The sequence below is a fragment of the Solanum verrucosum genome, unplaced genomic scaffold, assembly GCF_900185275.1.
Source record: "Solanum verrucosum unplaced genomic scaffold, falcon-dt-bn FXZP01000103.1, whole genome shotgun sequence".
In the NCBI taxonomy this organism is placed as follows: domain Eukaryota; kingdom Viridiplantae; phylum Streptophyta; class Magnoliopsida; order Solanales; family Solanaceae; genus Solanum; species Solanum verrucosum.
This window is the reverse complement of record NW_026020048.1, coordinates 72,195-94,862: the sequence shown is the minus strand read 5'-3', so window position 1 is coordinate 94,862 and position 22,668 is coordinate 72,195. Positions and strand designations below refer to the sequence as shown.

The 22,668-nt window shown below is 28.1% G+C and overlaps 2 protein-coding genes across 3 annotated transcripts in view; both read left to right on the top strand.

Moving 5' to 3' along the window:
* The window catches only part of LOC125822708 (phospholipase A1-IIgamma-like), a 66,334-nt gene extending 44,826 nt beyond the window's left edge, over nucleotides 1–21,508 (top strand). Inside the window, exon 3 of the mRNA XM_049502142.1 lies at nucleotides 21,423–21,508. The gene's annotated coding sequence lies outside the window, so the exon portion shown is untranslated. The remainder of the gene's footprint in view (nucleotides 1–21,422) is intronic.
* On the top strand, nucleotides 4,417–21,482 carry LOC125822707 (phospholipase A1-IIgamma-like). Of its 2 annotated transcripts, XM_049502139.1 has the most exons (3): nucleotides 4,417–5,025; nucleotides 5,114–5,192; nucleotides 20,878–21,482. In XM_049502139.1, exons 1-3 carry the CDS (start codon nucleotides 4,417–4,419, stop codon nucleotides 21,417–21,419), a joined length of 1,230 nt encoding a protein of 409 aa, XP_049358096.1. In that variant the 3' UTR covers nucleotides 21,420–21,482. The 2 variants fall into 2 exon arrangements, with proteins under 2 accessions (XP_049358096.1, XP_049358095.1); XM_049502138.1 differs by lacking the exon at nucleotides 20,878–21,482 and having other exon boundaries at nucleotides 5,114–5,904.
* Nucleotides 21,509–22,668: the final 1,160 nt, after the last annotated feature.

Below are 22,668 nucleotides of genomic sequence, written 5' to 3'. Positions count from 1 at the left end.
AATTTATTTGTCTTTTTTGTTGATTGTGAGAACATGAAATAAGAACACCTCCGTACCTTGTCTTCTTTGTAAGAAGTTATTAAATTTTGCACAAAATTCAATCTTATAATGTATTTTTATAGATCTTTCTTTTCTCTTAAAAACACCATCTCTAGATTTTTCACAGAATTAGTTATGGTTAATCGAGCATTAATTTGTCAATTGTTCGACTAAGCTCTTTGTAAATAAATGCTAATAATTATTTTTTTGAGTGTTCGATGTTGGGGTGTCAAAAATGAACCCAAACATAGGTAATCCGTCCAGAATTTTAAGGGTTGGGCTCAAGATAATTTGAAGTTGGTTCAATCTCAACTCATTCAAGCCTAACCTACTTTAAGAGAATCCTCAATTGAGCCCAATTCAATCTCCAATTTCAACCCGTTTTAAAACTCTTTACTAAGATATGTTCCTATATTAAAGGTATGAATTATTATCTATTTAACATCTTTTAAGATTTATCTATCCATTTGTTACTTTTTTTAAAAAAAAATCTTGAGCTGAAATTCTAATTGTGATTATAAAAGTTAAATATCACTATGTAAAATTATATATTGATATTAATTGGGTCAAATTGGACGGGTCAAGACCAAACTCATTTTTAGTCCATTTGAATCCTACCCATTTGAGCCCAAAGTAAACTTGGGGGGCCAAGACCCAACCCAATTTCTATTTCAACCTATTTTAATATCTCTAATTTCAACCCAACCCGCCCATTTGACCCCTTAGTTCGATGGTGAAATAGGTGGTCAGGTTTGATGATTTTTTTAGTGATATTTGATGTTAGGTGTCGCGCAATAAGATGGTAAAGAGATCATCTACTCATAGTTATTTCAAATTAATTGTCAATTTATGAAATAAAGATGAAAATCAATTACAATTTTTTCAATTTCCCTTACAATTAATTCTTTTTTAAAGTGTAAACATGTTTATGAAGTTCCAGATAAAAAATATTATGGGGTAAAGTAGTAAAAATTATTCTTTTTATTTTGAATTACTTAGCATCGTGTCAAGGAAAAAATAGACAACTAATATGGAACAAAGGGAATAGTGTTTAGTTAAATTTATAACCACTCTTAATATTGAATTACTATTTTTAGTTTGAATTAAAATATCAAAATTATATGAATTCAAAATATTATAGGAAAAAAATAGACAACTTGTCTGGTTATTTCAATTTGAATTTAAATAGAGATGTGAATTTTGTATTGTAGTTTTAACTGAAAATACTAAAATTATATGGATTAGGAACTTAACATTAAAATAAGAAATAAATAAAAAATTGCCAATAACAGAAAATTAAAAAAAATGAATATCAATATCGCTTCCTATGTGTATTAACTATATTCAACAAACAATTGATTTATCTATCTATATTCAAGAATAATTCATATTGCATATTTGAATAAAATATGATATTATTTAATGATTTGTAAATTGATTATACATTTTTTTTTGTATAAAAAAAGTACAATTACATCAAATCAATTAGACATAACTTCTATTTTATTTTATAAGTTCTATTTATTTAAATTATACTTAAAACTTCCAAATTAAGATCTTGTAAAATTGAATTGATAGAAAGATTGACATCTCTAATTAAGCTATCTCGATAAATATAATGTTCGATAGAAGAGGTCTGAGTCGTATAAAATGAATTCTCAACATAAGATGAAGCACCTAAACGCTTACGTTTCACCTTGTATTAAATAAAACGTATCACCACAATTGTACTCACATAGTTGTATCATTTTTTCATGACAAATAATTTTAACTTTTAAGTTAATTATTGTAACAATTTTTTGCTACTCGAAACATAATATTTATTAAGTTATTATATTTTATTTTAAATTACTTCCTATGTATAAAAGATTACTATTACTTCAATAAGTTTCAACATGATCGTGAAAAAAACTTATAATTAACTATAAAACTGTATTATAGCAAAAAATCTATGATTATATTTTTAATATCCCACGACTTTTATAGCTTGAAAAAAAACATTTAGCTACAATTTTTTCTTCAAATAAGTTATTGTGGCTGAAAGGTTATTATTACTATGATAAATTCAAATTTGTGGCAAAAAATAATTATCAGCTATGAATTTTTATTATAGAAGAAAATCTATGTCTATTTCGTTTAATTATTGCCACAATATTTTAAAACTTAAAGCTAAATTATTTGTTTTGCTACAAATATTTCTTCAAATAAGTTATTATGGCTAAAATGTTATTATTACTGCGGTAAATTAAAATTCGTGGCAAAAAATAGTAATTAGTTACGAAATTTTACTATAGCAAAACTCTATGGCAATATCATTTAACTATTGCCACATCTTTTTATAACTTGAAGCAAAATTATTTATTTAGCCACAATATTTTGTTTCAAATAACTTATTATGGCTAAAGAGTTGCTATTGCTACAATTATTTTTATTGGGTAGCAAAAAAGTTATAATTAGCTACAGAATTTTATTTTAGCAATAAAATTGTAGCTATTTAGATAATTATTGTCATGATTGTTAGCGATTATAGCAAATACAAGGATTTAGCTTTGTAAACTTAATATTCGTGGCAAAAAAGTTTGATGAATTTTTAAATAGCCACGAAATTTGTATTTTATGGCTATTACTAGGTAATAGCTACAATTTTTGAATTCATAGCTTATATTTCGTAGCAATAAGTATATTTTCTTGTAGTGCGGAACGAATTCAGAAAGGGAAGGATCACGTTTCTTAAGGTTTCAAGCCTGTTTCGAGATAGGTGTTGGTTGTGATTTCATGTTGGTGTGATATATGTTTGTAATTGCTCATTATAATGCATGTATGTATGCGAATGTTGCATTATTGATCACCCTAATTGTAAATGAGGATAAGAGGATAATTGAATAATTGTATGACATGAATCACTTCTTGTTGTATGATTGTGAGAATATACATTGTGATTGTGATTGTGGTTTGTTGAATGGATCGGTTGCCACGTTTCGGCATAAACATGGGATCGGTTGCCACGTTCTGATATAACATTGGATCGGATACCACGTTCCGGTATGCTAACAGTTTGGGTGTGGGTTCCATGAGAGGACCATTGAATTGGGTTCCGTGAGAGGAACATTGAATTGTGTTGTGTATCTACTTGTGATGATTACGTTCATATCTAATGATTGATATTGGAAGACTGTATGTTGCTCTAATTGATAACCAATGTGTATTATTGAGAACGTGGAATGCTACATTGATTATGAAAAAATGAGTAATATTGTACATGTTTGGTATATGCCTGTTTTATAATGTTGTGGTTACTTGCATGTGTTTCACTAATTGGGATAGCCACGTGATCCTACCAGTACACTGTGGTTGTGTACTGATACTGCACTTGCTTGTTCTTTGTTGAGTACAGGGAATCTTCAGGCGGCTATTGATAGACCTCAGCTAAGTGATTATTGAGTGTGACTGTATTCAAGGGTGAGCCAGTTCTTTCAGGCCGCCATGGATCTCTCTTGTTTAAGTCTGCTCTTTTCGGACTCAGAATATTTGTTTAAGGTGTTTTTAGTTTCGGGGTTGTACCCCTTGTTTTTAGACTTGTCGTTAGTAGAGTTTTGGTACAATGACTTTCAGGTTCTAAGGATTGTTCATCCACATTAGTACTTTGGTTAGTTGTTTGTTAAAACTTTGGAGTTTATGGGGACTCCATTTTTAGTGTCATCTAATGAAGTGATGAAATTAAATAGTAGGTATTTTGGAACTTACTTTTCCCCTCTACAAATTCAAACTAAGGATAAAGTGTTTGTACATAATTTGGTTGAAATTATCAAAGTTAACACTCGAAGTAAATTAAGTTGATTTTAAGTTAAAAGTTTGTTCAATTTGGACATTAAAACAGATCGAGTTTTTTTTTTCCCACCGGAGTTCGACTAAATCTAAATTCGCGCTAGGAAGTCCCATGTCAGGTAAAGCGCTCCCTAACAAAAGGCGACTTCGTACCTAGAGGACTCGAACCGGAAACCTAATTACTTACCACTCCACCATAACCCTAGACCGAGTTGAAGTTTTGCAAGTTAAAACTTGATGCAATTTAATTCTATATTTGAAGTTTGAAGTTAATACTATCTATATATTATTTCAAATATGCTAAAATGTTCTTCATATGGCCAAACAGCAAAATGTTAATGGTGGTAGTAGTTCAGAAATTCAATATGGAAGTCATTATTATTAGTCCTACTAGTACTATTTTTAATGCTTTCTTGGTTAATTCATTTATTACTGGACTATGACAATAATTCACAAAAATAAAAAAAATTAAAATCAAAACATATTTCATGCATGAAAATGGAAAAACCTTAGAGATCAACGAAGTTGCTTCCCTATAAATTCATGGGCTTAATGTACTTCACATACCAAGAAAAAACTAAGAGTAACAAAAAGAAAAAAAAAATGTCTAGCATGGCTGAGAAATGGGAGGAACTTAGTGGGAAAAACAATTGGGAAGGGTTATTAAACCCCTTGGATGTTGATCTACGTAAATATATCATTCAATATGGAGAATTAGCTGAAGTAACTTATGACACTTTCATTTCAGAAAAAGCATCAAAATATGCTGGAGAAAGTAGATACTCGATGGAAAATCTTTTTTCTAATGTTGGCCTTGATGCATCGAAGTATCGCGTAACCAAATATTTCTATGCTACTTCATCCATGCCATTTCCTGGTGCTTTGATTATGGAATCAAATTTTATGGGATATGTTGCTGTGGCTACTGATGAGGGTAAAGTTTCACTAGGAAGGAGGGATATTGTGATTGCTTGGAGAGGAACAGTTCAAGCACTGGAGTGGGTTAATGACCTTCAATTTTTACCAATTCCAGGACCAAAAGTGTTTGGTGATGAGGGTTTACTTCCTTCGTCCAAACCATTGGTGCATAATGGCTTCTACAGCATTTATACATCAGAAAGTGCACGATCAACGTTTAATAAAACAAGTGCTAGAGATCAGGTATATATAATTTTGACCTTGAATTCGTACATATATTTTGATTTAATGCCATTTAATTACTTATAATTAAAGAGTACGTTACGTATAGGTCCTTGAAGAAGTGAAGAGATTGGTCGAGGAATATAAGAATGAAGAGGTGAGCATAACTGTGACTGGACATAGCCTAGGTGCATCCCTAGCGACTCTGAATGCAGTTGACATAGCTTACAATAAAATAAACAAGTCAAGTAATGGGAAGGAATTCCCAGTGACAGCTTTTGTATTTGCAAGTCCTAAAGTTGGAGATCTCAATTTTTTAAACGTATTTAACAAATTAAAACACCTTCACGTTATGAGAATTCATAACATATTGGATCTTGTTCCGAAATGCCCACCTATTGGATATTTCGACGTTGGGCAGGAAATAATAATCAACACCACAAAATCCCCTTATTTAAATCTCCCTGGAGATATCATCACATGGCATAATTTGGAGTGTTACATGCATGGAGTTGCGGGAACTCAAGGTATAGGACTTTTAACAGGTTTTAAACTAGAGGTGGATCGCGATATCGCGCTTGTTAACAAATTTTCAGGTGCATTGAAAAGTGAGTATCTTGTCCCAGCAAATTGGTGGACTGTGAAGAACAAAGGAATGGTTCAGCAAGAAGATGGAAAATGGGTTCTTAATGATCGAGAGGAGTATGACATAGTTGTGGCTGAGGTTTAATTTAATTGGAGTTTAATGTACTTGCTATTTTAATTTTATTTCTTTAATTCCATGTAATGTTTGAATAAAGGGTTATTACGAACACATCATATGCAATAATACATATGAGTGTGTTGTAATTAAGTTGTACTTTCTGCACCTTAAGTTAAACTTGGTTATGTTTTTAAGAAGGGCTATTTAAATGTTGTACTTAATTAAATTTCAGACCCTTTAGCACATTATTTATGACTATCGTTAAAAAGAACTCAATCAAATTTATTATTTACTCATATGTTAGATATATTTCACATGCATGATGTGATAAGGCGAGTTATAAATTTAATCGATGAATTATTTCATGTAAATAAATGAATTATTTCATGTAAATAAATGAAGAATTGAATATTTTGAAACATCTCAATCCTCAAATTGGATATTTTTATAAACAAGTAGTAAATATCTGTTAAATGAATTCAAAACTTAAAGATAAGAATGTATGGTAATTAGTACTAGGTAGTAATTAGTTACAAAATAAAATATGAATATATAGTTCCACTGATCCATCGATCAATGATAAAATTGGAAGAAAGATACTCATTTTTTCTCCGAAAATGATCTTTAGTTATAATTAACATTAAAATTATGTTTTTAATAGCACTTAATATTTTTATAAATATCTCTAAAACCTATAGCAATATTGGATCTAATTAACTAATGTCGGTAAGATTTTATCTATGTGTATTTATATATAGTAATGTCTTAATTATATCGTACAAGTATATTAAGATACAATTAATAAATTAAGATCCAATATGTTAAAGTTAAACCATGTTATATCGTACAAGTAGATAAGATACAATGCAATTAAGTAATAAATTAAGATCCAATATGTTAAAAGTTAAACCATGTAAGATAAAGACATACTATTATACATGCACTATGCTTATTGAATAAAATAATATTTCTATGAAGATAGGGCATATTATTATAATCAATGATCATGAATTTAATTCCTCTGTCCATACTAATTTTTTAGATATACATATACGCACGAAATGATCGATAATATTCCCTCTGTCCTAATTACTTGTCTATTTTTTTGTTTTTAGTTATCCTTAATTACTTGTCTATTTTGACAAATTAAAAAAGGATAATTTCTTTTTGCCTATTATACCATCAATTAAGGAAAAATCACACCATATACACATTTAAGAGACAATATTACGGGTTTTAAACATGCTCTTAAAAAATTCTTACTTATAACAGTTTATTTACGGGTTACAATATATCAATTAAATTTAAGTTTATTTAAAAATTAATTACAATTTAATTTAATAAATGATTAATCTCTTTATATTTTTATATTATTAATTATTAATAGTTAATTAATTTGATTGCAGTTCCTTTTTTAAAACAGAATTTATCAGTTACACAAATTTAGGGATTTACATTGATTAGAGTTCCTTGATTACCGTTACACTCCAAACCTCCCATACGTTAACCTCCCCCCCCCCCCCACGCCTATCCAATACTACACGCCACCACCACTACAAGAAAATATACTTATTGCTACGAAATCTAAGCTATGAATTTAAAAATCATAGCTATTACCTAGTAAAGCCATAAAAATTTAAATTATGTGGCTACCTAAAAATTCGTCAAATTTCTTAGCCACAAATATTAAGTTGACAAAGCTAAATCCTTGTATTTGCTATAATTGCTAACAATCGTGGCAATAATTATCTAATTAGCTACAATTTTATTGCTACATTAAAATTTTGTAGCTAATTATAACTTTTTTGCTATGCAATAAAACTAATTGTGGCAATAGTAATTCTTTAGCCATAATAAGTTATTTGAAACAAAATATTGTAGCTAAATAAATAATTTAGCTTCAAGTTATAAAAAGATGTGGCAATACTTAAATGAAATAGCCATAGAGTTTTTTCTATAGTAAATTTCGTAACTAATTACTATTTTTTGCCACGAATTTAAATTTATTGTAATAATAATAATATTTTAGCCACAATAACTTATTTGAAGAAATATTTGTAGCTAAATAAATAATTTAGCTTCAAGTCATAAAATATTGTGGCAATAATTAAATGAAATAGCCATAGATTTTCTTTTATAATAAAATATCATAGTTGATAATTACTTTTTGCCACAAATTTGAATTTATCGTAGTAACAATAACCTTTCGGTCTTAATAAGTTATTTGAAGAAATAATTGTAGCTAAATGTTCTTTTTTCAAGTTATAAAAGTTGCAGAATATTAAAAATATATTCATAATTGTTTTGCTATAATACAATTTTATAGTTAATTATTAAGTTTTTTCACTATCTAGTTGAAAATTGTTGAAGCAATATTAACTTTTTATCGATAAGAAATAATTTAAAATAAAATATTATAACTTAATAAATATTATGTTTTGAGTAGCAAAAAATTGTTGCAATAACTAACTTAAAGGTTATAATTATTTGTCATGACAAAATAATATAACTGTGTGAGTACAATTGAGGTGATACATGTTATCTAATACGAGGTGAAACGTAAGCGTTGAGGCGTTTCATCTTGTGTTGAGAGTTCATGTTATACGATTCAAACCTCTTCTATCGAAAAATATATTTATCGAGCTAGATTAATTAGAGATATTAATCTTTCTATCATTTCAATTTTACAAGTTCTTAATTTTTAAGTTTTAAGTATAATTTAAATAAATAGAAGTTATGTCTAATTAATTGGATGTATTTGTACTTTTTTTATATAAAAAAAAAATGTATAGTCAATTTACAAATCATTAAATAATGTCATATTTTATTCAAATATGCAATATGAATTATTATGGAATATAGATAGATAAATTAATTGTTTATTGAATACAATACACAAAGAAGTGATATTAACATTCAATTCTTTTTTAATTTTCTATTATTGACAAAAAAAATAATTATTTTTGATTCTCTTAGTTTAATCTTAACTTCCTAATCCATATAATTTTTGCATTTCTAATAAAAACTATAAAACTACAATTCAAAATTTACATCTCTATTTAAAAAAATCAAATTGAAATAGGTAAACAATGTGGAAGTATAGTTTCATTATGGTAAACAATTTAACTTGAATTTGAATTCACATGGTTGATATAAAAAAATTGTATTGAATTTCTTATTTTCTTTCAAAAATTTCATCTTAAAATTATTTTCAAACTTGAATTGTATGGTAATTGACACTTGCCATCACAATATTATTTTGCTTCTCCAATTCTATATAAATAGATTAAATATATTTTCTGATATTGACAGTTTTATTCTATTTTTAACTTGACATTCTAATGCATATATCATTTTAAATTCATATAAAATAAAACAATAGAATAATAATAATAATAATAATAATAATAATAAATACTCAGTATATTACTACAATATGAGATTTGACGAGAGTACAACATAACAAGAACTTTTATCAATATATGTCTTGAGATACTTGAGTGTATGCAAATTTGTCCCTTTTTCGGAGGTAGATAAAATTATTTTAAATTCATATACATTTTATATTTTTAATTCAAACTAAAATAAGTTATTCAAAATTAACATTGGTCATAAATTTAACTAAATATTATTTTCTCTGTTCTATATTAATTGTCTATTTTTTCCTTGACACGGATGCCAAGAAAGTAAAAATAAAAAGGATAATTTATACTATTTTACCCCATAATTTTTCTTTATCTGGAACTTCATAAATTTGTGTAGACTTTTAAAAAGTGTTAATTGTAAGGGAAATTGAAAAAAAAATGTAATTAATTGTATCATGATTTAATAAATTGACGAGTAATTTGGGACTACTATTTTTATTAATGTTAACAACTAATATGAGTCAATGGTCTCTCTACCTTCACGAGATAGTGATACCATCTGGTTTCAAACATAGATAATAAAGTAATTAGTTTTATAACAAATATAGTCATATTTTATTTGTATAAAAAATAGTCAAAAGTCATAAAAAATATATACTGACTATACAACATATCTTGTCAAAAGTCATAAAAAAAAATATACATTGACTTTACAATATAGCTAACATATACGTGAGCTATACACTGATGGTATCTTATGATACATTCAAAAAAAATTGAATATAACTTAACTATACATGAAGTATACATTGACTATTCATAATGTATATACAGACTATTCAATATCGATCAATTCAAAATCACCTCTAAACAGTCCAACAAAATTATATATGAAATCTTCTCAATATTTTGAGTCTTTTGATATATAATTCACTCTAAACGATTTATTATTTTTGATATGTAGAATTAAAAAAAAAAAAAAGGAGAAGACAAGAAGATGATAATGAAGAAGAAGACGGAGGAGGAAGGAAGAAAAAGGAAAATAAGTCATTGATGACAAAACTGGAAGGAAGGAGAAGAAGAAGAAAGTATTTGTTCAATTTCGATAATTTTGAAAATTAGATCAATTTTTTAATAAAGCAAAAAATCGAATGGCCACTTTCATAATTTGGTACTTTTTTATTTCTTCACTGAAGGGAATTTCTAGAAAGAAATTTTTCCTTCAAGTTATATTGTACATGTACATGATATTGTGGATATATTTAAAGTTTAAACTATATAATTTTTTTATTGCAATAATACAATTGTCTAGTTTCTATGAAAAATAATAATCTATATGAGTTAGGTACTACTACTAAATTATTTTCTAAAAAATCGGAATAACAACTTTCTGAATAAGACAAAAACTCAATAAATAAGAAAATTCGTTGAAAACAATTGATTGTTGCAAAGTTACTTACAAACAAGTAAATACCCAAAAAAAAAAGTTGACGGAAGACTAAAGTAACTTGTGAAGATATTTAGATACTTTTAAACATGTTTAATTGCATTAATTTTATATATATTTTTAAATAATTGAATAAATTAGCTCATAATTTAGTGAAATTATTTATTTTTCGGTGATGGAGATCGTTTGAATTTTATTTTTTTTCAAATTAAGTTAAGTCGCTTTTTGTCCTACCGTCCCTCACACGGCCTTTGAGCAATTGACTTGGGGTCTTTGATTGCTGGTTTGAAAGTGATGTATTAAAATTAATATAATGAGTACTAATTGTTAGGTATAAATCTTATGGTACATTAAATATAGTATTTTTTAAAATTTATTTTTATTTGTCATATATTTCGACTTGACACCAAATAATAATTGATATGACTATTTTACTATACTATTTCTATTAATTGATGTTTAATATTATGTTTTAAAATATAACTTAAAGAATAAGCAATTAATGTTAAGGATAAAATATGAAGAAAAAATATTATATTTTCTTCATATGTTAAAAATGACAAGTAATTATTTTTGAAATAGCAGACAAGTAAAAAATAAAAAAAATATTTGGTTATCAATAACTAAGATAAACAGAAATGTGTATAATACAATAGATATCGAATTATCACATTGAATTAAAAAATTTGATATTGTGATTCCTATATGTTATATATTTAAATATATTTTATATTTGATATAGTATTCATTATTTATAAATAAAATATTGAAATATTGAATATATTAACGAAGTGTATAGTTATGTAAATAATTTTCATATATATATAAATTTAAGTATGATTTAATTGAGACATTTTTTTATAACAGACTATAGTTATCAACTCGTAAAATATTAAAACCAAACTTTAAAATATTAAATTATTACCAAATTAATATAATATAATAATAATATAACATTTTGAAAAATTAAATAAAATTATTGAATCGAAATTTTAAACATCGTACCAATCATATCATACCCATCCTTAAAAGTAAATTATTGCTTTGCCCCCACAACATGTTGTCTACTTTTAATGGATGAAGTTCACGTATTCAGTGTACATGTGCCAAATCAATAATAATTAAGGTGGAAATTGGTGTTGACACCCAATTTTGATCCTACCCGATAATAATTAATTTCTGAGTTTCTAAATTTTTTGAATGATTTAGAATAATTAGTTTTATATAATTCAAATTAGTTTCAAGGTTATTTTAAGTAATTTCAATCGATCTTTGTAGTATTTTGAATAATAACTATATTTCATATAATTATATATGTATTTACTATGTCTTACAAATATTTTGAAAATTGTAGCAAAAGTGTTCTACATTGATTAAAATAAGTATTTTATTGATTTAGTTTTAGTTTGGATTATAGTTTAATTTTTTGAATTAATTAGTTTGTATTTAGATTAATTATTTTTATAAGTAAGTTAATTATTTCATTTCGTTAAGATTAAGAAGGTCATTAAATTAATTTATATTAATTCATCTTATTTAGTTATTAGCCAAATTCCCTAAACCCATTTGTGATAAACTAAAATTGGGCCCTATTTGTAAATTTCAGCAGCCCATTCCCTAACCAATTCCAATTCATTAGCGCACTCTCTTTGCCTCCCATTTTTCAGACTCAATCCAATACTTTCTCAACATACACAACACTACAACAACATACGTAATTCCCATCCCAATCCAACATACAACACCAATACCCAGCCCACTATCAATTTTCAATACAACATCATACCAAATTAGCCCATTCCAGCAGAACGTACAACAGTCCAAAGCAGCAACATAAACAACGTGAAGTAGACGGAAATCGCAGGAGCAGTACGCTAGCGCCTTTTTCGTCTTCTTCCTTTGCCTCTGAATCCAGTACGTTTCCAGCAGTTGCCAGCAACACGTTTTTGTCCTTGGGGCCTTAAGATCAAAACACGTCTCGCCTCAAGGACGATGGATCCGATCGAGCTAGTCCATCTCTCCTTTCCTCTTTCGAAATGGGGTGAAATTTCAAAAACGGGTGTTTGTCCAAATTGGTGAAAGAGTTTTGGATTTTAAATTTGTGGTGGGTTTTATCCTATCCGAATTTTATCCGTTTCCCCTCCCCCCAATTTGGAATCCTAATTTTTACCCTATAAATACTTCATCTTCTTCACTATGAAAGCGCCAAAAATTTTGAGTTAGAGAAAACATTGGGGAAAATAGTTGGGAAAAATTTGTGAAAATAGGCGATAATTTACAGCAATAGTCGTGCAGAAATATACCTAAAATACATACTTTTCTTTTCCTTGATTCGAGAGTTGCTAGGGATTCATAAGAGCTTCCTGAAGTTTGAAGTCGGTGTTGAGTTTGTCCAAGCTCATAGTTGTCCCTATTTGCTGCACTCTGAAAGGTAACCCTGATTTCAGTTCGTTATTTGGTTATGTTTAATATGCTGGAATGCTAACTGTTGAGCTGTTTGAATGATAAAAATTCAGGTTGAATCATTTTTTTTGTTAGGTTTCAAGTTAGTAGTAGAGTTTTCTGTTTAGTCAATCAACTTTTCAGTTCATTCCTTTCTCATGTAAACTCGGTTTGCTTCATCGAATATGTTCTATTTGTTTCTAGATATTGATAAAAGTTGAGGTTCTTCGTCTCCTTTTGCCAATTGTTTCATTTTTTAGTTTCGATTGTGACTTGAATATGTGTATGGATATTGGAGGGCAGTTTTTCTGATTATTGTTACTCTTGTTGTCTTAACTTTCTTGGTGTAGCTGTGATTATTTTTCAAAGTATCGTATTAAGTGCTAGCTTGTTTTTATTTGTCATAAATCTGTGATAAAGGTTTAGTGTTTGATGTCATTTCTTTATTCTTTCACCTCAAGTTGAGATGAACGAATCAAGATGTTTATATTTTGAGTTCATTTTAGTGTTTTTATATTTGCTATTTTGGGATTCTTAGTTGATTATTTTAACCCCTTCTGATCTGGAATTTTGCTTTCTATCTATATGAGAGTTGGATAGACTTATATCTTGTATGTGACAAATTGGTTGAGTTTCCTGGTTTGTCTAAATAGATATATCTCCATGATACCGTAGTGCCTCATTCATATATGTGTTTGTTAAACATGAGTTGTGTTTTTTCTATCTTTTTAGTAGTTTCGGTCAGTCAAGTCTTACTTTAAAGGATTGTAGTCTAAAGTTTGAAATCTAACTCGTTTCTTTCTTAGATGAGTGTTTTTGTTAAACTAGTTAGAGTCATCATGAGCACATTCTTTGTCTTCAAAGCTACTTGATAGTAGCACTTCTCTTCATATGACAACTTGTTTGTTTGAGTTAAGATGTCACTGGCATGTTAAATTTTGATAAAGTGGTTCATTCCGTTAACTCGTGTTTAAATCAGTAAGCCGTTGTTAAACGCATATCTGCTAGGCTGCTGTCCATTTTCTTCCTTCCCTCTCCATCATGTATTCAAGTTTTATGATATCTGGATATTGGTCGTATTGTTGAATATAGTTCTTTGATTTTTGTTTAGTATAAAATATCGACATTAAATGTCATTTTGCTGTTTTGTTTCATCCTTCTGTTAAGTTGGAAGTTGTTGCTTAATAAGGATATCATCCATATGTGTGTTAGTTTGGACTCCTTACTTCATAATTATTGATTGTTGCGAATTGTTGATTCCTTTTTTCAAGGGTTACCCATTTATGGAAATTAATTGTTTACTGATGTTTGATTGATGCAATTTGTTAAGAATTTTTATCATTATTAAATTCATCAAATGTTACATAGTTTCGTTTGACTATATTAAGATGTTGTCATTTTTAAAATATTAATCCTTTTTCCCTTTGTTTGTTCACATGTGAAATCTGTTCGAGTTCGCCACAAACTCACTCTTTTTCATTACATTTCGAGAGCCCCATAAAGGCTCAAATTCCTTTATCGAGTCAACCGGCCATTGAAAATCGACGTACAAGTCCCGGAGTTGAAAGAATATGCGGCAGAACAGAAAGTTAAGAAGATTGGGCCTTTTGGCCCACTCTTAATTCCAAAACAAATTGTATTTTGTTATTTTGGGTCTAAGCCCACTTATTTGCTATACTTGTTAGTTCTTAGGACAGGTGAAAGAAGTGGGCCTAAAGCCCAAAGATAAAAATACATTTCTTTTTATGTTAGATTAGGACAGGTACATGTGATTCAAATGGGCCAAAGACCCAAAGTGAAAATGGGCCCAAATATTGGCCCAGCGGATAGGAAAACCAGATTTGGGCCCAAGTCTCTTTCCCCATTTACTTTTATTGTGTTTATTTATTTATCAATATCTACTACTTAATCTTAAGGTTTTAAAAATTCAAAATCCCTGAAAGACACCCATTTTGATTTAACACTTTAATTGAATCAGTCACCTTTAACAAAACTTAAAGAATAATTTTGCAAAATATCTCACTTAGATAGTAGTTCCATACTTCCCCTTGTCCCCTTTAAAATGGTTCTAATCTAAAACTTGTTTAAATCAAATTAAGTCAAATTTTTACCCAAATGATTAATTGCCGGATAACCGCATTAGCGGGTGTTCTAGATGCTTTAAAACCCTTCCTAGAATACTAAAAAGAACCCCGAATCCCTTTTAAGTTTTCATTAGATTTTCTGTTTTAATCTTTTGAAAACAACAGTTTTCGTAATTTTACCTTTAAAATTAAGTGGCGACTCTTAAAACCAGTCTAATTATATTCTCTTAATAAAACAATTGGAATGAATATTTTTTTGTATTCAGAGTACTTCTTTTCTCTTTTTCGTCTGTCAAAAGAATATTTTTCCATTTATTCATCATTATTAATAAATAAATAAGATGGTGAAAGTAATCGTGCCAAGAAAAATTTAAAACACGATCCTTATATTTAGGGTAAATTTTTAAAAAGTTCTTAAACATTCTACTCTGATCCTATACGTGATTTTGGTCCTTTTGATCTTCATCAAATATTACAAGCTTTATTTATTAGAATCTTTTATATGTATTTTTTTATTTTTTTATTTAGTGTCTGATATCAAGAAATACTCTTTATTAATAGTAGCTAATTCAAAGACGTACACCAAAAATATTATTTTTCTCATTATGAAAGATGTTAGTCAAAATCAATGTCAAGAAATTGTCTCTGACAGTGACCCAAATAATGTGCTTCATGAGAGTATCTACTATAGTAAAGTCTATATTTAAAAATAATTAAGTAAATAAAAATATATTATCACTTATAATTACTTACTACAAATATATTAGGAATTAATTATGTACAAATATTTTGTGTCATTAAACAATGAAAAAAATAATCGCTGCCAGATTTTTTTTATAGTAATTTTCTCTATTTAATAATCGCTGCTTTAAAATGAAATAGTCAAATATTTTATCATAGTATATAAAAAAAAGTGAACTTCTTAGATTCGAGTTTCATCATCAATTAATATCTTTATTCATGAAAAATTTAAATTCGACGTCTGAATATGAAAAATATACTAAAGATATAATTTAATAATTAAATTTCATTTAGTAATTTAAACTTTTAAATAAGATGATATATTATAACTTTTAATAAGGACAAAGTTTCACTACGAAGGATGGATAGTGTACTTGTTGGGCTACAACATAAATTTGGTTTGAAAAGTCATTTGATAAATAAATTTGATATGACTATTAAGGCAATAATTACACAATGAATAGTTATATAATATAATAATTTTGATGACCTATTTATTTGTCACAGTATAACTATATGCATACTATTTGATTACATAAATATAATTGTATAATTAGATCAAAATTTAAAATAAGAGTTGATTATTAAAAAATAAATATTAATATTTAATAAACAAGTGCCTTCATAAATGGAGATTAAATTACATACATAAGATAGATATTGTCTCCTGGAAATATATGAATCAATAATTTTATAATCTTAACTAATACTAGTATACAAAATAATTCATATGTAGATTTTAAATGAATAATATTCTAATTTGATTAATCATAAAAATTGAAAGTGCATATTTTTTAAGAACATACAGTGGAATGCATATTTGACAATTTAAATAAAAAATTTAAAATAAGAGTTGATTATTAAAAAAATTAAATTAATTTTGACAGAATATGTGCCTTCATAAATAAAGTATTAGATTAGGTATCTAAGATTGATATTATATATTGAAAATATATTAATTAATGAACATGTATTTTTAACTAATATTATAAAAATTAATTAATATATAAATTTCAAATATAAAACTAAAACGTGCATATTTTTTAACAACATCATGAAATGCATGTTTGACAAAACAGTAAATATTATAAGTATAATAAAAAGACATAAATTTTTCCTTAAACTTGTCCTGAGAAGTGAGTTACTTGTTTAGATTATCATGGCGATTCAAAAGTGAATTTTATATCACCCTCAAAGATGACGTGTGAATAAAATAAAAAAGACATGTTTAAGTAAAAGTAAACCCCACATACACCCCTTCATCTTCACGCCATCTTATATTTCTTCTTCTTTTTTTCTTTATCACAAGCACTCATTTTACTATGGTGTTTATGAAAAAAAACAATTTTTTTCATGGTAATTTTTTGAGAGAAAAACAGAAAACAATATTGAGGCTCAAAATTCACTACAAAAATCTCCGAAGTTGTTCAATTAATTAGGTTTGTTGCTTGAAAAAGATTTCAACGAGACATCTATAATTGATCAATTCTTACTATTTCCACTCCCATCATCAAATTCATCAATTTATTTATCTTTTTTATTGATTGTGAACACATGAAGTTAGAACATTTCCATACCTTTCCTTTTCTTTGTAAAAAGTTTTTGAATTTTGCACAAAATCCAATCTTTTAATGTACGTATTTTCATAGATCTTTCTTCTCTCTTAAGAAAATCATTTCTAAAATTTCTACAAAATTAGTGATAGTAAATCGAGTACTAAATTGTCAATTGTTCGACTAAGATCTTTGTAAATAAATGTTGATAATTGTTCTTTGAGTGTCGGATGGTGAAATAGGTGGTTATGTTTGGTGATTTTTGGTGACCTTAATAGCGTGTGATATTTGATGATAGATATCGCGCAATAAGATGGTGATGGTATTGAATTTTTGGATGGCGGTTAGAAAAAAATAAATTGAATGAAATTATTACTTGACTTTTTTAACTAATATATGTATCAATAAAAACAAAAATGATTGAGAAAAAATAAAATAAATAAATTACACAGATAAGCTTGCAAAGATCTGACAAATGCGTGTAAATCACATTAGATTATGTGACTAAAATAGTACATTTGGGGTGGTATAATAGGTTGCTAAATTAATTTGAGTGTGAAATCAACTTTTTAAAACAAGTTCAGAGTTGGATATTTTGCCTTTTCGCTATAATTAGTATAAGTCATTTTGAATTTAAAAATAAATAAATAAATATACACCATAAAATTCTTTTAATATTTGAGAAAGAGATAATCTATCAATTTTAATTAAAGAATAAATGGTATATAGTGTTAAAATATAAGTGAATATTACTAAAGCAAATAGATTAAAAGAAAAAAAATAAACTATAATTCAAAATTATACAATCATGATTTTATTTTCGTAAAACATTAACTTATGATCAAATTTTAAAATTAAATATCTTGTTTCTCATGATGCACATTATTCTGGTCATTGTCAGCTATAGTTTCTCGACATAAATAATCTTCTACATCTTTCATATTTATAGTATGCCTTCTCTTTTTCTAATGTAATAAATATATTTTTTATAGCTATTGTCAACCGTATATTTTTGAGTTGTTTAAGTAATTCGTACATTAAATAAATTTTGTTTCCATCCAACGACATAAAAAACTAAAAAAGAAAATCATTTACCATGCATATCCAGGATATTATTCTCAAGGAAATTAGGGGTCAGGGTGATTATCTTATGATTTAATTTGATTTTTATATTTAATAATTCTTGTATTTATTATTAATTTTCATATGTGCTAAATCTCTACAGAATCAATAAGATATTAATTAATTTTATATTTGGCTTAATGATTATTCATTGATTATCGATTATATAGTATAGAAATAAAATCAGTGGAAGAGTAATTTATATATATATATATATATATAGACAATGACAATAGTAATTGGAGTGATCAGTAGCAATTGATGATAGATGTTTTGAAGCAAATTAAAGAAATTTAGAGTGGGAGAGGAGACAGGGACAAGTAAAATGGGTTAACATATTATTAATTCGATAAAAATAAAATTAGACAGTTGGTTCTTAAATTGATAATTCATTATTTATAAGAATTTAGACAAATGGGTTAACATATAAAATTTCCGACTATCTTTTTTTTTTTCTCTGTTTAAGAATTGTCTCTTTCAAATCATTAATTCGATAATCCAACCCAATAAATACATCTAAATTAAATTATCAATTATAATTTAATTTTAACCGCGCCTAATGAAAATCATTCTATCAAATATTCTAAAATGCACGCAAGTTAAAAATGAAATTTGTTAAGTAATAAGTTTAGGTAGTCGGAAAAAACAATCAGCAAGTTGGTTGGTGTATCTTACCAATGCATTAATAAAGTGATGAAATCCACCTATATTATATGATTTTCGTTATTCTATTGTCAAATAGTATGTAATTTGGAACTTACTTTTCCCCTCACAAATTCAAACTATTCAATAAGTAGCTTATTTACGGATCCGGCTCCTCTCTATTTCCCTTTCCTCTATTTTCTACAAGTTCTTGCTTGGATGTGAGACACATGACATAGATAAAAATCAATGACTAAAATTTAATAGATTAAAATAATATTTTAATTATGATTTAGATAATTAACATTTCATAAAAAAAATATTAATACCATAATCATAAGTCATAAAAATATAATATCTTGTCCATAAATAAATTATAAAAATTGTTCTCTTTTCTAAAAAAAATTCCTACGAGTATTTATCTTCCGTTTGTTTTTTAAAATAAAAATGAGTAAGTCTTAGAAAACAACTTTGAACTTTCTCTTTGAAATTAGTTTACATATAATTAATAGAAAAAAATACTCGCAGGGAAAAAATAATTAGAAAAAGAGAAATAATTTTATAACATAATTATGGACAAAAACAGAAGATAATACTAGTCAGAAAAAGAAATAATATATTTATGGACAAGATAATATATTATTATGATTGTGGTCTTGACATTTTTCTTATGAAGTATTAATTATCTAAATCATAAATAAAATCTTATGTTTATTCAATTAAATCTTAACCATTAGTTTTTACCTATGTCATATGTCTCATATCCAAGCAAGAACTTGGAAAAAATGGAGAGGAGCCGAATCCCTTATTTACATATAAATAAAAATACAAAGCTCTATCATCTACTTTAAGTTTTGTATTAAAACAAATTAGAAACATAAATTAAGGAAGGATAAATTAATACCTAAGTGCCGATACTCACAGTTTCCCACTCAATGTTCAATACTCATAATGGAGCTCGATTAAATTTGGATACCCGCCTAAAAGTTCACAAAGTGACTCTATTCCTAGAGGGACTCGAACCCGAAACATCTGGTTAAAGATGGAGAAGTAATTACCCCTCCGCCACAACCTTGTTGGTAAAACAGACCAAGTTGAAGTTTTGCAAGTTAAAACTTGATGCAATTTAATTCTATATTTGAAGTTTGAAGTTAATACTCCCTATATATTATTTCAAATATGCCAAAATGTTCTTCATATGGCCAAACAGCGAAATGCTAATGGTGGTAGTAGTTCAGAAATTCAATATGGAAATCATTATTTTATTAGTACTATTTTTAATGCTTTCTTGGTTAAATCATTTATTACTGGACTATGACAATAATTCACAAAAATTAAAAAAATAAAAATAAAAACGTGTTTCATGCATGAAAATTGAAAAACCTTAGAGATCAACAAAGTACTTCACATACCAAGAAAAAACTAAGAGTAAGAAAAAGAAAAAAAAAATGTCTAGCATGGCTGAGAAATGGGAGGAACTTAGTGGGAAAAACAATTGGGATGGGCTATTAAATCCATTGGATGTTGATCTTCGTAAATATATCATTCAATATGGAGAAAAAGCTGAAGTGACTTACGACACCTTCATTTCTGATAAAGTATCTAAATATGCCGGAGCTAGCAGATACTCGATGGAAAATCTTTTTTCTAATGTTGGCCTTGATGCATCGAAGTATCGCGTTACGTTACGTATAGGTCCTTGAAGAAGTGAAGAGATTGGTCGAGGAATATAAGAATGAAGAGGTGAGCATAACTGTGACTGGGCATAGCCTAGGTGCATCCCTTGCGACTCTGAATGCAGTTGACATAACTTACAATAAAATCAACAAGTCAAGTCATGGGAAGGAATTCCCAGTGACAGCTTTTGTATTTGCAAGTCCTAAAGTTGGAGATCTCAATTTTTTAAACGCATTTAACAAATTGAAACACCTTCACGTTATGAGAATTCATAACATATTGGATATTGTTCCGAAATACCCACCTATTGGATATTTCGACGTTGGGCAGGAAATAATAATCGACACCACAAAATCCCCTTATTTAAATCTCCCTGGAGATATCATCACATGGCATAATTTGGAGTGTTACATGCATGGAGTTGCGGGAACTCAAGGTATAAGACTTTTAACCGGTTTTAAACTAGAGGTGGATCGCGATATCGCACTTGTTAACAAATCTTCAGGTGCATTGAAAAGTGAGTATCTTGTCCCAGCAAATTGGTGGACTGTGAAGAACAAAGGAATGGTTCAACAAGAAGATGGAAAATGGGTTCTCAATGATCGAGAGGAGTATGACATAGTTGTGGCTGAGGTTTAATTTAATTTGGAGTTTAATGTACTTGCTATTTTAATTTTATTTCTTTAATTCCATGTAATGTTTGAATAAAAGGGTTATTACGAACACATCATATGCAATAATACATATGAGTGTGTTGTAATTAAGTTGTACTTTCTGCACCTTAAGTTAAACTTGTTTTTGTTAATTTTGTATACATGTTTCTAAGAAGGGCTATTTAAATGTTGTACTTGATTAAATTTCAGACCCTTTAGCACATCATTTATGACTATCGTTAAAAAGAACTCAATCAAATTTATTATTTACTCATATGTTAGATATATTTCACATGCATGATGTGATAAGGCGAGTTAAAACTTAATTTGTTTTTTTTTTTTTGGGGGGGGGGGGGGGGGAGGGGGGGGGGGTCGAGGGTAAAGGTGAAAAATTGAAATTTTGAAGCTGAAAATATTTTTTAAAAACAAACTTAATTTTTTTTTTGAGGGGTGGGGGATGGTAGGGGAGTGGGTAGGGGGCTGGTAGGGGAGTGGGTGGGGGGCTGGTAGGGGATAGGGGGTCGAGGGTAGGGGTGAAAAAATGAAATTTTGAAGTTGAAAATATTTTTTAAAAACAAACTTAATTTTTTTTGGGTGGTGGAGGAGGGGGGGGGGGGGGTTGGTAGGGGGGGGGTTGGTGGGGGGCTGGGTAGGGGGTAGGTCGAGGGTAGGGGTGAAAATATGAAACTTTGAAGTTGAAAATGTTTTTTAAAAAGAAAACTTAAAATTTTTTTGGGGGGTGGGGGGCTGGTAGGGGGTGGGTGGGGGAGGTCGAGTGTAGGGGTGAAAATAAAATTTTGAAGTTGAAATTTTTTTTTGGGGGGGGAGGGGGGTGGCCGGGAATAGGGGGTGGGTGGTCGATGATCGGGGTGAAAAAATAAAAATTTGAAGTTGAAAATATTTTTTAAAAACAAACTTAAATTTTTTGCTTTTTGAAGGGGGTGGGGGGCTGATGGGGGAGGGTGAGGGTAGGGGATGGTGGTAAAAAATTAAAAAATTGAAATTAGAAATATCTTTTAAAAACAACTTTTAATATTTTTTTTGGGAGGTGTGGTGGTAGGGGGTGGTGGTGGGGGTGGGGTAAAAAAATTGAATTTAGAAACAAGCTTTAAAATTATTATTTTTTTTTGGGGGGGGGTGGGGGGGGGGGCTTGGGGGGCTGGTTTGAATGTAGGGACAAATTAATTGATTTTTTCAATAAAAAATAATTGTAAATTGAAGTTGGAAGAGAGTTT

Coding starts and splice junctions, on each gene's coding strand:
- LOC125822707 (XM_049502139.1), top strand. CDS start 4,417: ATGTACTTCACATACCAAGAAAAAACTAAGAGTAACAAAAAGAAAAAA. Junction 5,026..5,113: donor AAACAAGTGCTAGAGATCAG/GTATATATAATT, acceptor CGTTACGTATAG/GTCCTTGAAGAAGTGAAGAG. Junction 5,193..20,877: donor TGTGACTGGACATAGCCTAG/GTGCATCCCTAG, acceptor GGCATAGCCTAG/GTGCATCCCTTGCGACTCTG.